Source organism: Brassica rapa, chromosome A08, assembly GCF_000309985.2.
Source record: "Brassica rapa cultivar Chiifu-401-42 chromosome A08, CAAS_Brap_v3.01, whole genome shotgun sequence".
NCBI lineage: Eukaryota > Viridiplantae > Streptophyta > Magnoliopsida > Brassicales > Brassicaceae > Brassica > Brassica rapa.
In genome coordinates, this window is record NC_024802.2 from 10,355,741 (window position 1) to 10,372,012 (window position 16,272).

Below are 16,272 nucleotides of genomic sequence, written 5' to 3' on the forward strand. Positions count from 1 at the left end.
CTCCAAAGTAAATCATAGCTTGCTTAGCCTCTAAGTAGTCTTTACTTCAGCTCTAAGTCGGCTCCAATTTCAGTCTTCAAGTCAGCTACACAGCTTAACTTCAGTTTCATTTCACGTAGCACTTCTTGTACGACTTCATGTAGTACTTCACGACTGGTACATGGACACTCCGAGGAGTTGTTTTTCTTCAGCTTCTAAAACTCAATCGTCACTACACTAACAATCTGCCCCTTGATGATTGAGTTATAGAATACAACACCCATACACTGCTTTAGCGCCCATACACTGCTTCAGCTCAGCCACCATGCTTCATGCAGTACTTTGTCTTAAGTCTTCCCTCTTGCCTTCAGGATTTTCAATAGTGACTTAAGTGACCTGCTCTGATACCAATTGAAGGTGCAAGATGAGTCTGTTACAAAGAGTAATACATACAAGTACAATGCTCTTTTTTATTTTACAAAGTACTATAGTAGGATAACAATGAAGGTTTATCTTTACATAGATAAAGTGCCGTACTAGCTCCCTTACGAGTTGACTAACATGTCATACTCAGATAGAGGCACCAGCCTAATACATTCCTAGATCAAACTAACCCAAGAACCCCTCTGACCTCCTCATGACCCCTAGCCCTTATGTTATGTGTCTACTACTCTCATTCGACACCAAAATCCTTATGCTTACGGCCTTCTTTTGAGGTGGTACCTAATCTTAGGCACGTCTTTCTCTACTTATACTTGTAGATTTTGTGGCTTGCCTTAGCCAACTTTCCAAGGAATAGATATTACCATATATTTCTTTATGGAATATTTCCAAATCTTCTTCAAAGTTTTTTGGAAATATTCCTTTGATTATTTACCTTTTCTCCAAGGTATATTATAGCTTGCTTATCCTCCAAGTAGTCTTTACTTCAGTTTAAAGTCGGCTTTAATTCCAGTCTTCAAGTCAGCTACACAACTTAACTTCAGCTTAACTTTAGCTTCATTTCACGTAGCACTTCTTGTACGACTTCATGTAGTACTTCACGACTGGTACATAGACACCTTGAGAAGTTGTTTTTCTCCAGCTTCTAAAACTCAGTCGTCACTGCACTAACACAGAATATACCGAAGCACTCTTTTCCCATGGCTCATGTCTTCAGTACAATTATCGGTCAATTGGTTCATCATCAGGAGATCTGATTGAAACTCCTCAGCATCGGACTTCGGTTAGCCACAGACAAAGCCGATAACCCATATCCTTGATCTGGTCTATGAGTCAAGGGGACATCGACTCGGTGTATTCGGGATCGTGGTGAGCCGTATTCTGTTGGAAAATTGCTCATGACAGAGATTCAGATAGGAAGCAGTATGTGTGATATTTATAGGGTATGAGGGTGATCATGAGTGGTTTATTGTCTGAACGGATGTGTGAGTCAGCCGAGTATGGCAAAGGATCGTGATCTGAGCAGGACTAAGGCAGTTAAGTTTGAGCTTTATGTACATGTATCGACATGAATCAATGCGAGAGTTTATCAGCCATGATAGAGACGAGTAAAGGACAGGTCAGGGAGATGACAGACAGTGGGTCAAGTCAAGTGCTGATCGGCAGGATCTGTGAGTCTAAGGATTGTTGGGCCAAGTTACTGTTTTGACTAATCATGTGATGATCATTGTCTGACTGTGGTGTTAGCCTGGTTATCAATCTGACTCTACTGAATGGCTGGATTGGAGACCAAGCCATCTCTCTTTGTTTATTTGGTCATTGAGGATGGTTGGTTGAGTAACTAAAGAACAAGAGGATTCAATAAATTATTTGATCGAGCTATTCGCTGGAAAAGGAAGCATGGCGACGGTGAGGACTAGCAGTCAAAGTAAGATCGAATCATCTCGAGACAGTTATGTACATGTTTTATATGCTGTCATTCTTAGTAGTAATCCAATAGGATGTTGGATTAGACTAGGTGAACAATGAAAACTAAACTAAATCTAGTTGAGGAATATTGCATAAAAAATCCTAAATACATAGAATAATCTGGAAATGACCTCGTTTGGTCCATTCACTATGCATGTGAAATGAAGCTTCGGTTAATACTTTTGCTAATTAAGCGGATTCAGTTCATACTACATGGTAATCATATCCACGATTCAGAGGTTGATTGTTTTCAGTTTCTAGTTTAGTTTTTGGTTTTTGTTTCTTCAAAAACCATTTTCTATCCAATCAAGTTTTTGATTCCCTAAAAATTAGAAAAACTGATTTTGCAAAAAACTAGTTTAAAACCAATCAAGATTCTGACAAAAAAAAGCTTTCCTATAAAATAGGGAAACTGGTTTTTAGATCTTTTGACCAAATTCCAAAGAAAAACCAAAAGCCATGTTTTGGTGGTTTTGTAGAGTGTACGATTACTTTTCATATATTTTTTTTCTTATTTTTTGTAAATATCAATATAAAATACATGACCATTATATGTATAGACTTTCTATCTTTTTGTTTAAGTAATTTTGTTTTAATAATGTGAAATAATTTATTTGTATTTCATATATGTAAAATAAATTTAGATATTTATTTATAATACTAACTAATTGTAAACTAATTGTAAAAACTAGTTATTAAATTCTATAAATATAATTATTGAATAATTATAATAATTATTAGACATTCAAAAATAACTAAAAATTATAAAAACATAAAATATTTTTTAATAAGCAAATAGAATATATTAATTTTTAAAATAAAAAGTTGCCATTCAAGTTTTAAAAAATAAAAATAATTTAGATATATTTATTATTTGTATTGTAGTATAATATAAGTTTTTTTTAATAAAATATAGTAACTAAAAACACGTTAATGTATTTTTATGTTTTAAATAAGAACTAGCTGATAACCCGCGCTCTGCGCGGAGTGAGTAGATTTAAAGATATTATCACTTTGAATTTGTAGATATTATAAAATTAAAAGTCATAGAAAAAATCCCCTATATGGTATAAAGTATAGCTTTCACAATCGAACAATACTCACCTTCACTCTCCACATACTCTTAAAGAGTTTCAAGTCGGCAACGGAGTTAAAACAATTTTTGTGATTGCTAGAATGTAAAGCTAAGGAGACAATGGTGAGGAGATGTAGTAACACGTCTAGTATTTATATATGAAAAGCGCCTAGATATAGGGTCTGCACGATTTCATTAATTACGAAACAATATTTCAGTATTCAAAATAAGGTGCGAATATATTACTTGCCATGTTACATAGCAGTGGGATATGTTTGCTAAAGTAAAATAGGAATGCTACATTCGATCTGGTCACGCCAATTAAGAGTAAGAATCAAATATGGATGATTACATATTTGTTTTCAAAATGTCGTGATGATATCATATCAATCAGCAAAGAAACCACATTCGTCAAAGGCCATATACAGAAAGCTCCTCTTTTCATGTCCACCATATTTTCTCACGTAATTCTCGGGGATTGACAATAATTTATTTCATCTGTGATCGACAATTCATATTTGATTCAGGAATTATGGCAAATAACGTATCAACGTATTTAAGTTGGGTGCCTTTGATGCTCAGTATTGACACAAAACTATAATAAAACGATCTCTGATGGTATATTGCATTTATAATTATGGAAATGATAAATCATGGTTAATGTGTACGAACATTTGAAATTGTAATCGACCTCTGGAAAAATATATTGGACATATTAAAAATGTGGACATATTAAAACATTTCTTGAACTTTCTCATATAAAAATTCTTAAATTCGTCATATAAAAAATGTGATTTTGCCATTAAGAAATTTATATTGCATTTATATATATGTAGTCAAAAATGTTTCAAAAAATAAAAAATATATATGTGGGCTAACTATATAGAAAATGCTATATGATGCATGATAATGAAATAAACTATGAAGAATCTCTGCATATCCCGTAATGAAATACTTGTGTATATTTTCAGCGTGGTTAAAGCTGCTTACGTTTAAACAATGAAAGCGTATGTAGTTTCCATGTAGGTATGCATTTTGTTAGTCAACGTTTAAGCATTAAATGTTAGGGTGGCCAGGTTATTTATTTTGTTAGTCACGAATCTTATAGTATATCTCGTTTTTTATAATGTAATGAGCAATGGCAAATATCGTAATTAATCTAGTTAACTAAGGGTTTTTGTATATATCATGTGAGAGAACTTGTGGAACTGTCACGTAAAAATGACATTTTTGAAATAAACACATGAAGTAAAGGTTAATTTTCTACAATGCTCTTCAAATAATAATAAAGGGATCACAATATTTTGATCAATTTTAATAGTAACTTCTAAATGTTTAATTTGTATTTTTGTTGTATTATTTTAAAATAATGTATTACTTGCTTTTTTGAAAAACTGAAAAACTACAGCAAAACCAAAAACCAAAATCAAAATCTAAAAACTAAAAACCAAAACAAAAAGCTGAAAATCAAAAATAAAAAGCTAAAAACTAAAAACTAAAAACTAAAACCAAAATCTAAAAACCAAAAACTAAAACTAAAAACTACTCCAAACAATCATCACCTCAATATTTTATTTCATAAGAACGATTATAGTAAAACAACTTTAATCATGGTATCTTTAGCATGACCCATTAGTTAATGTTTAATAAAACAAATAAGAATTGACTTGTGGTGTTTCCGAGTTTGATGAGAAGAAAACTCAGCGGGCCACCTCTATTTCACACATTGGTTACGATAAGAAGATATGTAGGAGTAATGCTCTTTTATAGTTTTGGATACATGTTTAGGTTTGTACGTAATGGTGAAAAATAAGAAATAAATGGACATGGATAACATGAAAAAGGTAAAGTAGTCAAAGCATTATCGCAATAGCAATTTCTCAGTACTAGCTAACACATTCTTTGAATGATCCGGGAGAATTGTTAGACTCATAATTTTTTTTACTGTTTATATCAAACCACAAATGAAATGTGCTGGTTCAGATGGTTATTGTGTGATTTTTTCAGTAAAAAAAAAAGAAATAAAAAGGACGTCTCAGCTTATTAGAAAGGATGAGACTACATTCATATGACGCATTGACGCCATGCTTTTAAGTTTTAATACTTAGACAACTCTTTTGGGTTATTCCAAAATTTGTCATTACAGTCGTTGTGCGTATAAAAATCTAAACGCTTCCATTCTCAGGAAAGCTGTCACTTAATTGTTTTAGAACGTGAAAGTTTCCCTCCCATTCCTCATAAACACGCACGTGCCGGTCTCTTGTATGTAGCGATATAGATAAGATAAGCTCAAAAGCCACGAGCAACGCACGTGCCGTCTGCAACACCAGCACATTCTCGTCGATGAATCACCCCCAAACCAAGAATCAGAGCTCCAAGTAGTAACACACATCTTTTTTTTGTTGTAAATTAACAGTTTTCGTAACACACATCTTTTTATTGAATCTCAAGAAGACATTTTATTACAAAAACAACAACATATAATGTCAAAATCTCAAAATCATAGAAACCTAGATAGATATCAGATCAAGATTCCAAATCAGATCTACACCGCCTGGAAAGACTCAAGACTTCTGTAATGAGCCCACACCCTTTCCACCACCACGGCCTCGTAGTTCTTCGTCACACCACCACCATCCTTAGCCGCAATCTTCAGATCGTACTTTTTTCCGTTGATCACTTGCTCCTTCCCCTCGACTATCTTCACGAACACCAGATTCGCTTTCGACTGCTTGTTATGCTCATCAACCGCATACTTCGCGAGCGAAACCACGTTCGGATCCGATAAGTTGTCGATCTTCTTCCACCCGCCGAGATTGCCTTCCACGACGGCGATGAGAGGGAGGAGGATGAGCGAGAGACAAACCAAAGACTTCATCATTTTTTTTCTTTTTCTTTTTCTTTTTGGATCTTAACGACTGTGTCTTCGTGTTTGATGGTTTTTATAGATTTTTTTCAAGAAATGGTGTTGCTTTGGAACGTGGGCAGATAGTTCCAGAAATTTACGGACAGCCCCTATCATCTTACGCGGTGATGAGAGTCTATTGTCGTTCTTACACCGTCAGATTTTGACAACTGGATAATGTCCCACGTGGTTTAAGTTACGGACACGTTAAAGAGTCAACGTAAATTGTCCCGTCACGTGTTTTTTTTTTGCCAAAGATTTATAGTGGAGTATTGGAGTTTATTGGTAGAGCACTAAATGGACCCATGTTTGTTGGTTTGGGCCGACGTGGAATCGCGTCGGCAATACAGTGATGAATTTATATGACGTCGTTTTGGGTAATGTGTCAAAACCTCTTGAGCAAAGCCTTGTTCTGTGGCAAGACTGACGATATCGCTGTCGTAAAAACCTACGTTGCACGGAAGCTTCATCGAACGTACGCTTCCCGCTTCGGAACCAGAATCGGAATCAGAACCTTGTGGAAGCTTACGGAATCTTGCTTCCAAAACGCTTCTAAAATATTCTCTTTAAAAACACGTTGGAAGCTTACGATTCCGTTTTGTCTCATATTTCTCGGAGCCGTAATGGTCGGGCAGATGCGCTAGCAAATAATGCAAGGAACAGAGTCTACATGTTTACCCATATAGATCAGACCCAGATAGATGGAGGTGCTCTTAGGAGAACCGGCTCGTCTACTCTTCACTTGATCTAGTTTTTAGATGGGTTGGGAGAAAAAAAAAAAAAAAACACAATATCTTATATCAATAAAAATATAAAATTTTAATTTTAATTTATATAAAATCTAAATTTTAATAGTATTGAATAGATTGAATAGAAATATAAAACAATTAAAATTAATACTATAAATTATCTTTATGCATTGAGATATTTATTAAAGATAAATCATATATTCAAATATATTATGTCAATTAATTATAAAGTAATAAAAATAATTAATATAATAATTTAATTTATGTGTATTTCACAGTTTTAATATGAAATCATATAATTATCATAAATATAAATGATTTATTTTAAATTTAAATAATATAATTTTTAGTTCTAGATTTTTTTTAAAAATTCTTATATATGTATATATATATATACGCTTCCAATACGTACCCGCTTCCTAATTTTTTTTTAAATCTCGCTTCTGCGCTTCCATACGCTTCCGCTTCCACGTACCCGCTCCCGTTTCCATGTAACATAGGTAAAAACTGTTTAATGATAAACAAACATAAATTACTTCAAGTAATTGTCTATATATAGTGTACTAATACGCCTAGCAAATTTCGCAGATTTAAAAATTAAAATGTTCAAGTTCTAGGATAACAAGATCAACTCAATTGTCATTCCAAACTCAAATCACTAAGGTGAATTCAGCTTAATCTCATAGTTATAACGATTTATCTCTAATTATTCAAATAATCAATTCTCATCAACAACCAAATATATTAATGATGTAAATAAATTAATAACGCAATATAAAATCAGGTTTGATATGTTTGCCGTATTACTTCAAGTAATTGTCTAATAATGTATGTATCAGTATGCACAACAAAAACAACATTGTACATGGTGTAGAGTCTTAACCTAATTTGAAAGCTTTATCTAGTCTTATCGATTGATCTTCCACTACAAGAAAACATCGGGATACTGAGGGAAAAAATCGTCGGTATATCGTCGGAATAACGCTATTCCGAGGACATACCGACGAAAAAAGTCCTCGGAAATAACTCCTCGGAAATTCTTACTTCCTCGGAATTTCGTCGGAAAATTCCGACGGAATTCCGAGGAAACAAAATTCCGAGGAAACGCCGAGGACACAGAGTTCGTCGGAAGGTTCCTCGGAAAATACCGAGGGAATTCCGATGGTCTAATCCTCGGAAGTTTCGACGAAATATTCCTCGGAATGTTTATCGGAAAATACCGAGGAACAAATGTTCCTCGGACTTTTCCGAGGAACATTCTTCCCTCGGAATTTTCCGAGGGAGTGTAGTTTCTCGGAAAATTCCGAGGAACTTTTTCCCTCAGAAAATTCCGAGGAACTTAAAGTTCGTCGGAATTTGCCGAGGGGAGGAAGTTCCTCGGACTTTTCCGAGGAACCCCATTCCCTCGGAATTTTGAAAAAATTTATTTTTTTTAAAAATTTATTTTTTTTAAAATTAATTTTATTTTTAAAAATTAAAATTTTTAAAATTTAAAATTAAAATTGAATAAAACATAAAATAAAACATAGTAGATAATATTCAAATTTAAATAAAACATTCAGAGTTTTTGGAAAAAAAAAAAAACTACGGGTCTTGAATGTTCGGGAACGTCTCGTTCGGGTACATCCTCTTCATCATCTCCATCATCTGCTCGTTCAGCCTCTTCTGGGTCTCATAGCCCGCCTGTTGAGCTGCCATCTGAGTCTCCAACGCAGATATCCGATCATCCTTGTCCTTCAGCTGAGCCGTAAGAACTTCTGGATCAACATACGCATGTGGTGCAGAAGAAGGAGCAGCTGACCGGGAGCGACGACCCAAACCGACCAAACGTCCCTTTTTCTTTGGAACCGACTGAAATATAAATAACCAAGTGAAGATAATTTAAATTGATGATAAAATAAAAATCAAGAAATAATTAAATTGAATTTTTAAAAAAAAAAAACTTACCGATTCAACGATTTCGTTGATTCGAACCCGAGACAAGTTGGTCGAGGCCGTCGAATCGTCATCATCGGTTTGAAGCTGAGACACTTCGTCATACACCTGAGTTTGGACCAGGTCGACCACGTCCCTCACAAGACCATCATCAATCTGGCCGGTCTTCTTGTTGGTATACGCCCTTTTCATAAGGGCGAGATCATCAACTGGGTGACCTTCATTTTCTTCCGCCTTGAAAAAAAATAAATTAGACAAACATTAGAAATTTGAAAATACAAAAAAATAAAATTCTGAAACTTAAATAATTGAAGAAAAAGCGGTTGAGCTTACCATGCGATCCGCCAGAGTGGCAATAGATTGAGCACCCAAGTTATGCTTGTAGATGCCCTTTCCTTTACGGTCGCTCCTGCGGTTGTTGGAGTTGGTGGAAGAAGTTTCTTTCGTCTCTTCTTTATCCCAATGCGCACACAACTCCTTCCAGACCGTGTCGTTCATCGACTTTGGGACCTTTTAATTTAAAAAAAAAAGTTTAATAATTTTAAAAATAGATTAATAAATTAAAAATTGTTAATAAATTAAAAACTACCTTGTTTACTTCCCACTTCTTCTTCCACTCGTACATCTGCTTCCCATAGTTGTCCATAACTTTATGGACAAAATGGTGATAGATAGAGAGCGTATCATCGGCATTCCAGTTGAATTCTTGCTGAAATAGTTTAAAAATAGTTTTTAAGCACAAAAATATAATAGTTTAATAATTACAAAAATCGTCGTTTTAATAAATAAAAAATAGTTTAATAATTAAAAAAATAATTTAATAATTACAAAAATAAGTTTTTATAATATTTAAAATGTCTAATAAATATAAAAATTAGTTTAATAATTACAAAAATAAGTTTTAATAATATTTAAAATGTCTAATAAATATAGAAAATAGTTTAATAATTACAAAAAATAGTTTTAATAATATAAAAAATATAATTTAAAAATTAGAATACTTACCGCAAACTGCTGAAACCACAGATGCTGCTTCTCGACAGGGAAGTGAGTGAAAGTCGGATGTCCGCTGTCGAGTGCCGAGTACATCATACGGTTGATCCATGCGCTGATCCCATTCCCGGATCGGTTGAACCTAATTAAAAAAATAAATTATTAATAAAAAAATAGTTTAAATAAAAAATAGTTTAAAAAATAAAAGTTTAAATTACCATGTTTGACCATGTCCATGTGGATACTCAGTGAGATAGGGAAGATGGTCACGACCGGGCTGTCGAACCAACTCCGCAACCCTCATCACTCCCAGAGGACCGGGTGCAGCAGCGGGACCAGGAGCGGGTGCAGCAGCGGGAGCGGGAGCAGCAGGAGCGAGTAATGGAGAGGGAGATGTATGGTATGAGCTGTGGGGCGAAACGGAATCCTGAACATGGCTGGGAGAACCCCGAGACTGGCTCCCCATACCACCCCGGCTACGACGCTGGCGAGGCCGGATCTGATCATCATTAGACCTGTAAATTAAAAAAAAACATTTTTAAAAATTAGTTCTAATAATTTTAATTAAAAAAAACAGTTTAAATAAAAAAAGTTTTAATAAATAAAAAATAGTTTAATAAATATAGAAATTTATATTTTACATATAAAATACAAAAAAAATGTTTTTAAATATTATATAAATGATTTTTAATCTTAAAAAAAGTTTTATAGATTTTAAAAATGTTTAATAAATATATAAATGAATTTAAAATGTAAAAAATAGATTTTATATACAAAAAAACGTTTTCAATATATATATATAATTTCAAATTCGATTTTTATAACCACAAAATTAATAAAAACTAAAAAAAAAATTCAAATCAAGTGAAATACATAATCAAACTCGATTTTACACAAATCTACCATTCACCCTAACAAAATCTATAAATCTCATTCCAAAATCATCAAATCTACTTAAAAACCATACAAATCTAACCTAAAAGAGTGGGATAGGGTTCTTACATGATTATGGGGGAGGATTAGGGGAGATTCGCCGGAAAAACGGGAGAGAGAACGGTGGAGTCGCCGGAAATCGCGAGAGGAGAGGCTCAGCCGCGCGGAGAGAAAGAGAGAAATGGGGAAGAAGATCGGGCTCGCCCTAATATTATGAGGCGTCCGACGGAAACTATCCGTCGGAATTTCCTCGGAAATATTTAATATTTCCGTCGGAATTTCCTCGGAATTCTTTGATTCAATTTTCCCGAAATATTTGGCGGCTTGGTTTACCCGGTTAAATGAAAATATTCCGACGAACAATGATTCCTCGGAATACCCTCGGTAATCTCCGAGGAATTTCTGAGGAACCAGGGTTTGGGGTTTTAAAACATCGATTATTTTCGCCGTATTTCATTTCTTATACAATTATAATGCATACCATTGAGGATTCTTTGTATAGATGATCATAAACCATGAAATAACACAATTTCAAAAATAATTGTAAGTATTCCCTTTACCATTTATTAAAGTGTATAAGTGTTTCTCTTATGTTGTGTGGTTTTCGTTCATGCAATCGTAAAAGTGTTTGTTATTGGATAAAACACCAAAGTTCATAGTTCCAAACATCATAATCTGGTTATGACACTTAATGAAGGTTATATACGTGTTATTCAATCCGTAAAACGTCGTTTTCGATTTAAAACCCCCAGTTCCTCGGAAGTTCCTCGGAATATACCGAGGAGATTCCGAGGAAAACCTTATGTTCGTCAGCATTTCCTCGGAATATACCGAGGAGATTCCGAGGAAAAAGAATCTATAGTCAAATCCCCATCTCCTCGGAATTTCCTCGGAATTTTCCGAGGAAATGCCGACGAACATAAAGTGTTCCTCGGAATTTCCTCGGAATTTTCCGAGGGAATTCCGAGGAACATTGGGTTTTCAATCGAGAAGATCTATTCCGAGGAAATTCCGAGGAAAACCTATCTGTCCTCGGAATTTCCTCGGAATTTTCCTTTAAAAAAAAAAAAAAAAAAAGGTCGACGCTAGTCTGTTTCCGAGTCGTCATCACCAGATGAATCTGAATCTGGATCTTGGTGAAACTCTCCAATCACTGGTTCATCCTCTACGTGAACGGCGGCTTCTTCTCCGAAGTCAGTTAAATCGACTACAAGGCCAACTCCACCTAAATCTTCTGCTGCACTTAAGTTGCCGGATGTGCTTGGTTGTAGTAGGTCTTCCAGCTCAGAACTTCCCTGAACTCGGCCTCTCGGGTTGAGTCTTGTAACAGTAACCCATGGATCATCTCTGTTCCTTACCAAAACCAACCGTTTGCTTTTTTTCTTCATTAGTTATTGACATATTTTAGAATACCCTAGCTCATAAAACAATTATATTAACTTTCGATTTCTCCAAAATCAACGGTAAGGAAGAATGGAGATAGTCACAATAAAAACAATACCATGGGTTGATCAAAAAAAAAAAAACAATACCATGTAGGGGTTGGTGCACATGTCTTATCTCAATTTCCATGAAAAAGAGAAGTTTTGTTTTGGATTAGCGCGCTTAGCAAAGGTTGCTTTGTAGTCTATGCATTAACAAACACTTCGCTGCTAAAGTTTGTACTAGGTTAATCCCCAAACCTTCTATGTCTCCAATATTCATTTACCAAAAAAAAAACATTATCGTTAACACCAAAGTATATATACTTTGATAGTCTTATTTATTTTATTCCAAACAAAATACGTATTTACAAACAACAGTACGATATACAAATCTCAAATCACCAGAAATCTTATATATATATATATATATTTTTTATCTTATATTATATAATTTCTGATGGAGATTCAATTTTACAAATCCCAAATTACCTTATCTTCCTGAAAAACTCAAGGATCGGAGCATTCTTATGTTCCTTGTCAAACACTGATGCCTCATATATCTCTGACCAATCTTCACTATTCCTGACCCCGATTTTAAAGTAGTCTCTTTGTCCCGTATCCATTTGCTCCCTTCCCTCGAGGATTCTAATGAACACCAGTTTATTTTTTGAACGCCTGTTATGCTCATCGACTGCAAACTTGGCGATGTTAACGAAGTAATCACGATCTAGATTCCTAATTCTCTTCCACCGACCCGGTGGCGCTTTTTCTCCTACAACGGAGATGACAGGGAGGAGGATGAGACATAGACAAATCAAAGCTTTCAACATCTTTTCTTTGTTCTTGAACCGTTTTCTTTTCTGATCTTAAAGGTATCGTTGGTTTTGTAAGTTTTATAGCTGGGAAACTTCTTAAAATATAAAGACTAAATATAAAAAAATTGAAATTGATTATTAACAACTTGATAAACTTAGCATAATTATATTTATTTGGCTAATCAAAATCCATTTGATTTTCTCCTCAAATGCAAAAAATACTATTTATATAACAATTTATACTATTAAAAGGGAAGAAATCTTTAAAAATCTACTTATAAAAATCTACTTATTAAAAAACTTTAAAGTATTATCAAGTTTCTATACTATTAAAAGGGAAACAATCTTTCATTAGAATGCTATATTTTATATCACCTTAATTAATCATCTCTACATAGTATGTTTAATATTTGTGCCAAACTAAAAGATTTTGTGACCATATTTTGTGCTTATTAAGAGAAAATAATTATAATAGCATTTATTTTCAAGGGAAGCAATCTTTAAAAATCTACTTATAAAAATCTACTTATTAAAAAACTTTAAAGTATTATCAAGTTTCTATATACTATTAAAAGGGAAGCAATCTTTCATTAGAATGCTATATTTTATATCACCTTAATTAATCATTTATTAAAAGGGAAGCAATCTTTAAAAATCTACTTATAAAAATCTACTTATTAAAAAACTTTAAAGTATTATCAAGTTTCTATACTATTAAAAGGGAAGCAATTTTTCATTAGAATGCTATATTTTATATCACCTTAATTAATCATCTTCACATAATATGTTTAATATTTGTGCCAAACTAAAAGATTCTATGACCATATTTTGTGCTTATTAAGAGAAAATAATTATAATAGCATTTATTTTCAAATATCAAAAAAATAGTGTTTAGATATATTTCTATTGTCATCTATGATGATCATTTATCTGATCCACATAAAGGATGATTTACAATATTTATTAACATATTATATGAACCAAATTTTTTTATACAGAAAGTACAACTTTTATGTAAAACATAATGTATAGAAACATGACAATACTTTAAAGTTTTTTAATTATAATCAAATTTTATACGCATACACGAAATATGTTTCTAAAAATCTAACATTTTATTTGAAATCTAAAACATTAACCAAAAACCGAACCTGAAACACAAAAGAATAATTGTGATACCAAAGACATATTCGAAACAAAAAAATATATTTAATATACACAAAACATTTTAGATACTCAGGATACCGGTTCAGATCTCTGTAAAATCTAAACCTAAACCGACACTGCGGGTCTGAAATATACCCAGTAGATACTTTGCAGTAGACTTGGATCTGAACCGAACATGTAAATTCGGATCGGTTTTTATTCGAACCAGACAAAATGTTTGGACCTAAGAGAGAGTTACATAACAATATACATACAAAATTTTAAATAAACTAATTCATAAATCATATAGTTTTATAAATTCTATGCTTTGATATAATTCAATATTGTAACATAATAACATACAACAACCATTAACATTATTAAACTTTTTATTGTAAAAAAACATGCGCTTTTGAAGCGCGGGTCAAGATCTAAACATATATCCATAGCAAATTTCGTAGATTTTTCTATATGCGGCAAAGAACATTATTTGATAGCTTTATATAGTCTTATCGATAGATAGTGTCATCTACATCTCTTCCTAAAACCAACAATTTGCTTTTCGTCTTTAGTTTATTCAACATATTTTAGAGTACTCTAGCTCAATATACTGTTATATTAACTTCTGGTTTCACCAAAATTGGCATACGATAGGTATAGTTCGGGAGACATCTGATGATATACGATAGTTTTCCTGGAGAAATAGCTCGTTGATCTTAGTTTTAATGATCCCGTTCACGGATACAGTTTATCTTCAACCATTTAAGGTGATATAAGGTGCATTCAACTTACTACCATAATAATAATAATTATCTGTCTCTAACTATTCAAATAATCAATTTTTAACATCTAAATTAATTAAAAAAAAACAGTATGAATTAAGTTTGATAGTGGAAGCCTCATTGGTCTTAAGGGTTCATTAATGCTTCTACACTAAGAGGTCTGGGTTTTGAATTCTAGAAATGTTGAATTAAGTGAAAACATGCTTACAAGAGATCTGCAACATGACGCAAGAAATACCGTTAGGTGTGGATCTCATAGGACAACGCAGGTGATGCAGTCGGGTGTGAATCCTTATAAAGTAGATAGAATTGGCGGTTATAGTGTAGAATCGTCTATAATATTTCTCGCAATTTGTAATAGCATAATTATCCAGTACTAAAAATTTAGGTTTGATATGCTCACATGTTCTTTAGCTCAATTCTTATTGCTTCTAAAATAGAATTAGACTATTATGGTTTGGCTCTCGCAATAGAAACAAAAAGGAGAAAAATTAGACTTCTCACATGTCATGTTAGATGCAGTCTATGAAGTATGACGAGAACATAGCAACAGAACCAACGGTACCGGAAACATATATACACAATGTAGAACCCATAAGTTTTACGATATGGCTAACTAAATAATTTGATATATCATGAAAAAAACTAAAACTAAAATTGTAATATTAATACTAAAATGCGATCAATAAAAAATAGTTTCAAGATGCTTGTTCATTAATTTTTTAACTGTTAGCGACTGTTTTAACGCAATCAGAATTATAGGCTACAATCACATCACAATACCCGAGAATACAAGTTATCGAACCCAATATTAATGTTATACTCTCAAACTAGAAAACCAAAAACGAAAAAAGAAATCAAATGGGAAACTGTTGTTTTGTTTATGTGTTGCTTATATGTTTTTTCCATCATGCTAACAAACCATTTTATAGAAAAATAATTAAAAACACAAATTTCATTTTCCAACATAAGAAAATAAAATTGTTTGATCAATTCAAACTAAATAATATACTTGAAAATTAATTTCTTTTATATATTTTATCGAATTTAAAAGATCAGTAAATATTTGGTTTATATGGATTAGATTAATTGATAAGAAGTTCAATTAACAAATCTAAACTCGAATCCAAGTTCAAATGTGTATATTTGTTGCTTTGTAAATTCAACCAAATTTTGAAATTTTACAAGTTTTTCAAATCACCCACACTGAACATTTATTCCTCATTCAAATAAATTTTATTTTGAACATATGAATACATTATTTGATCCCTTCTGAGTATATATCTATATATCAAAACATACTATTTTGGAGGAGAAAAGAGGTGGGAACTAGTGTTCCACTATTCAACATTCTTCCATAGATCATTTGGTACATTTGAAAAGCAAAGATAACAATTTTTTTAATGGGAAAGACACCTCTCTAGTTAACACTCTCCAACTTGCTTCTCTTGAAGCAGAATGCTAGCGAAAAGTGAACCTTAAAGAGGAAGATGAGGAGGATCCCAAAGATCTTCCCAACATACTTATTGTGACAGTCCCTTTGAATATCTCAAATCCCGATTTGTCAAATTGATGCCTCATGGATTGATAATGACCCATATAGTGGCTTAGAGTAGTCTTAAGGA

General features: G+C 33.0%; 2 protein-coding genes across 2 annotated transcripts; both read right to left on the reverse strand.

The window, feature by feature from the left end:
- Nucleotides 1–5,344: 5,344 nt before the first annotated feature.
- On the reverse strand, nt 5,345–6,097 carry LOC103849881 (cysteine proteinase inhibitor 4). The gene has a single exon (XM_009126593.3). It carries the CDS (start codon nt 5,844–5,846, stop codon nt 5,511–5,513), a length of 336 nt encoding a protein of 111 aa, XP_009124841.1. The 5' UTR covers nt 5,847–6,097; the 3' UTR covers nt 5,345–5,510.
- Nucleotides 6,098–12,389: 6,292 nt separating this feature from the next.
- On the reverse strand, nt 12,390–12,734 carry LOC103849880 (cysteine proteinase inhibitor 4). Its single transcript, XM_033278055.1, has one exon. It carries the CDS (start codon nt 12,732–12,734, stop codon nt 12,390–12,392), a length of 345 nt encoding a protein of 114 aa, XP_033133946.1.
- Between the last annotated feature and the right edge of the window lie 3,538 nt (nt 12,735–16,272).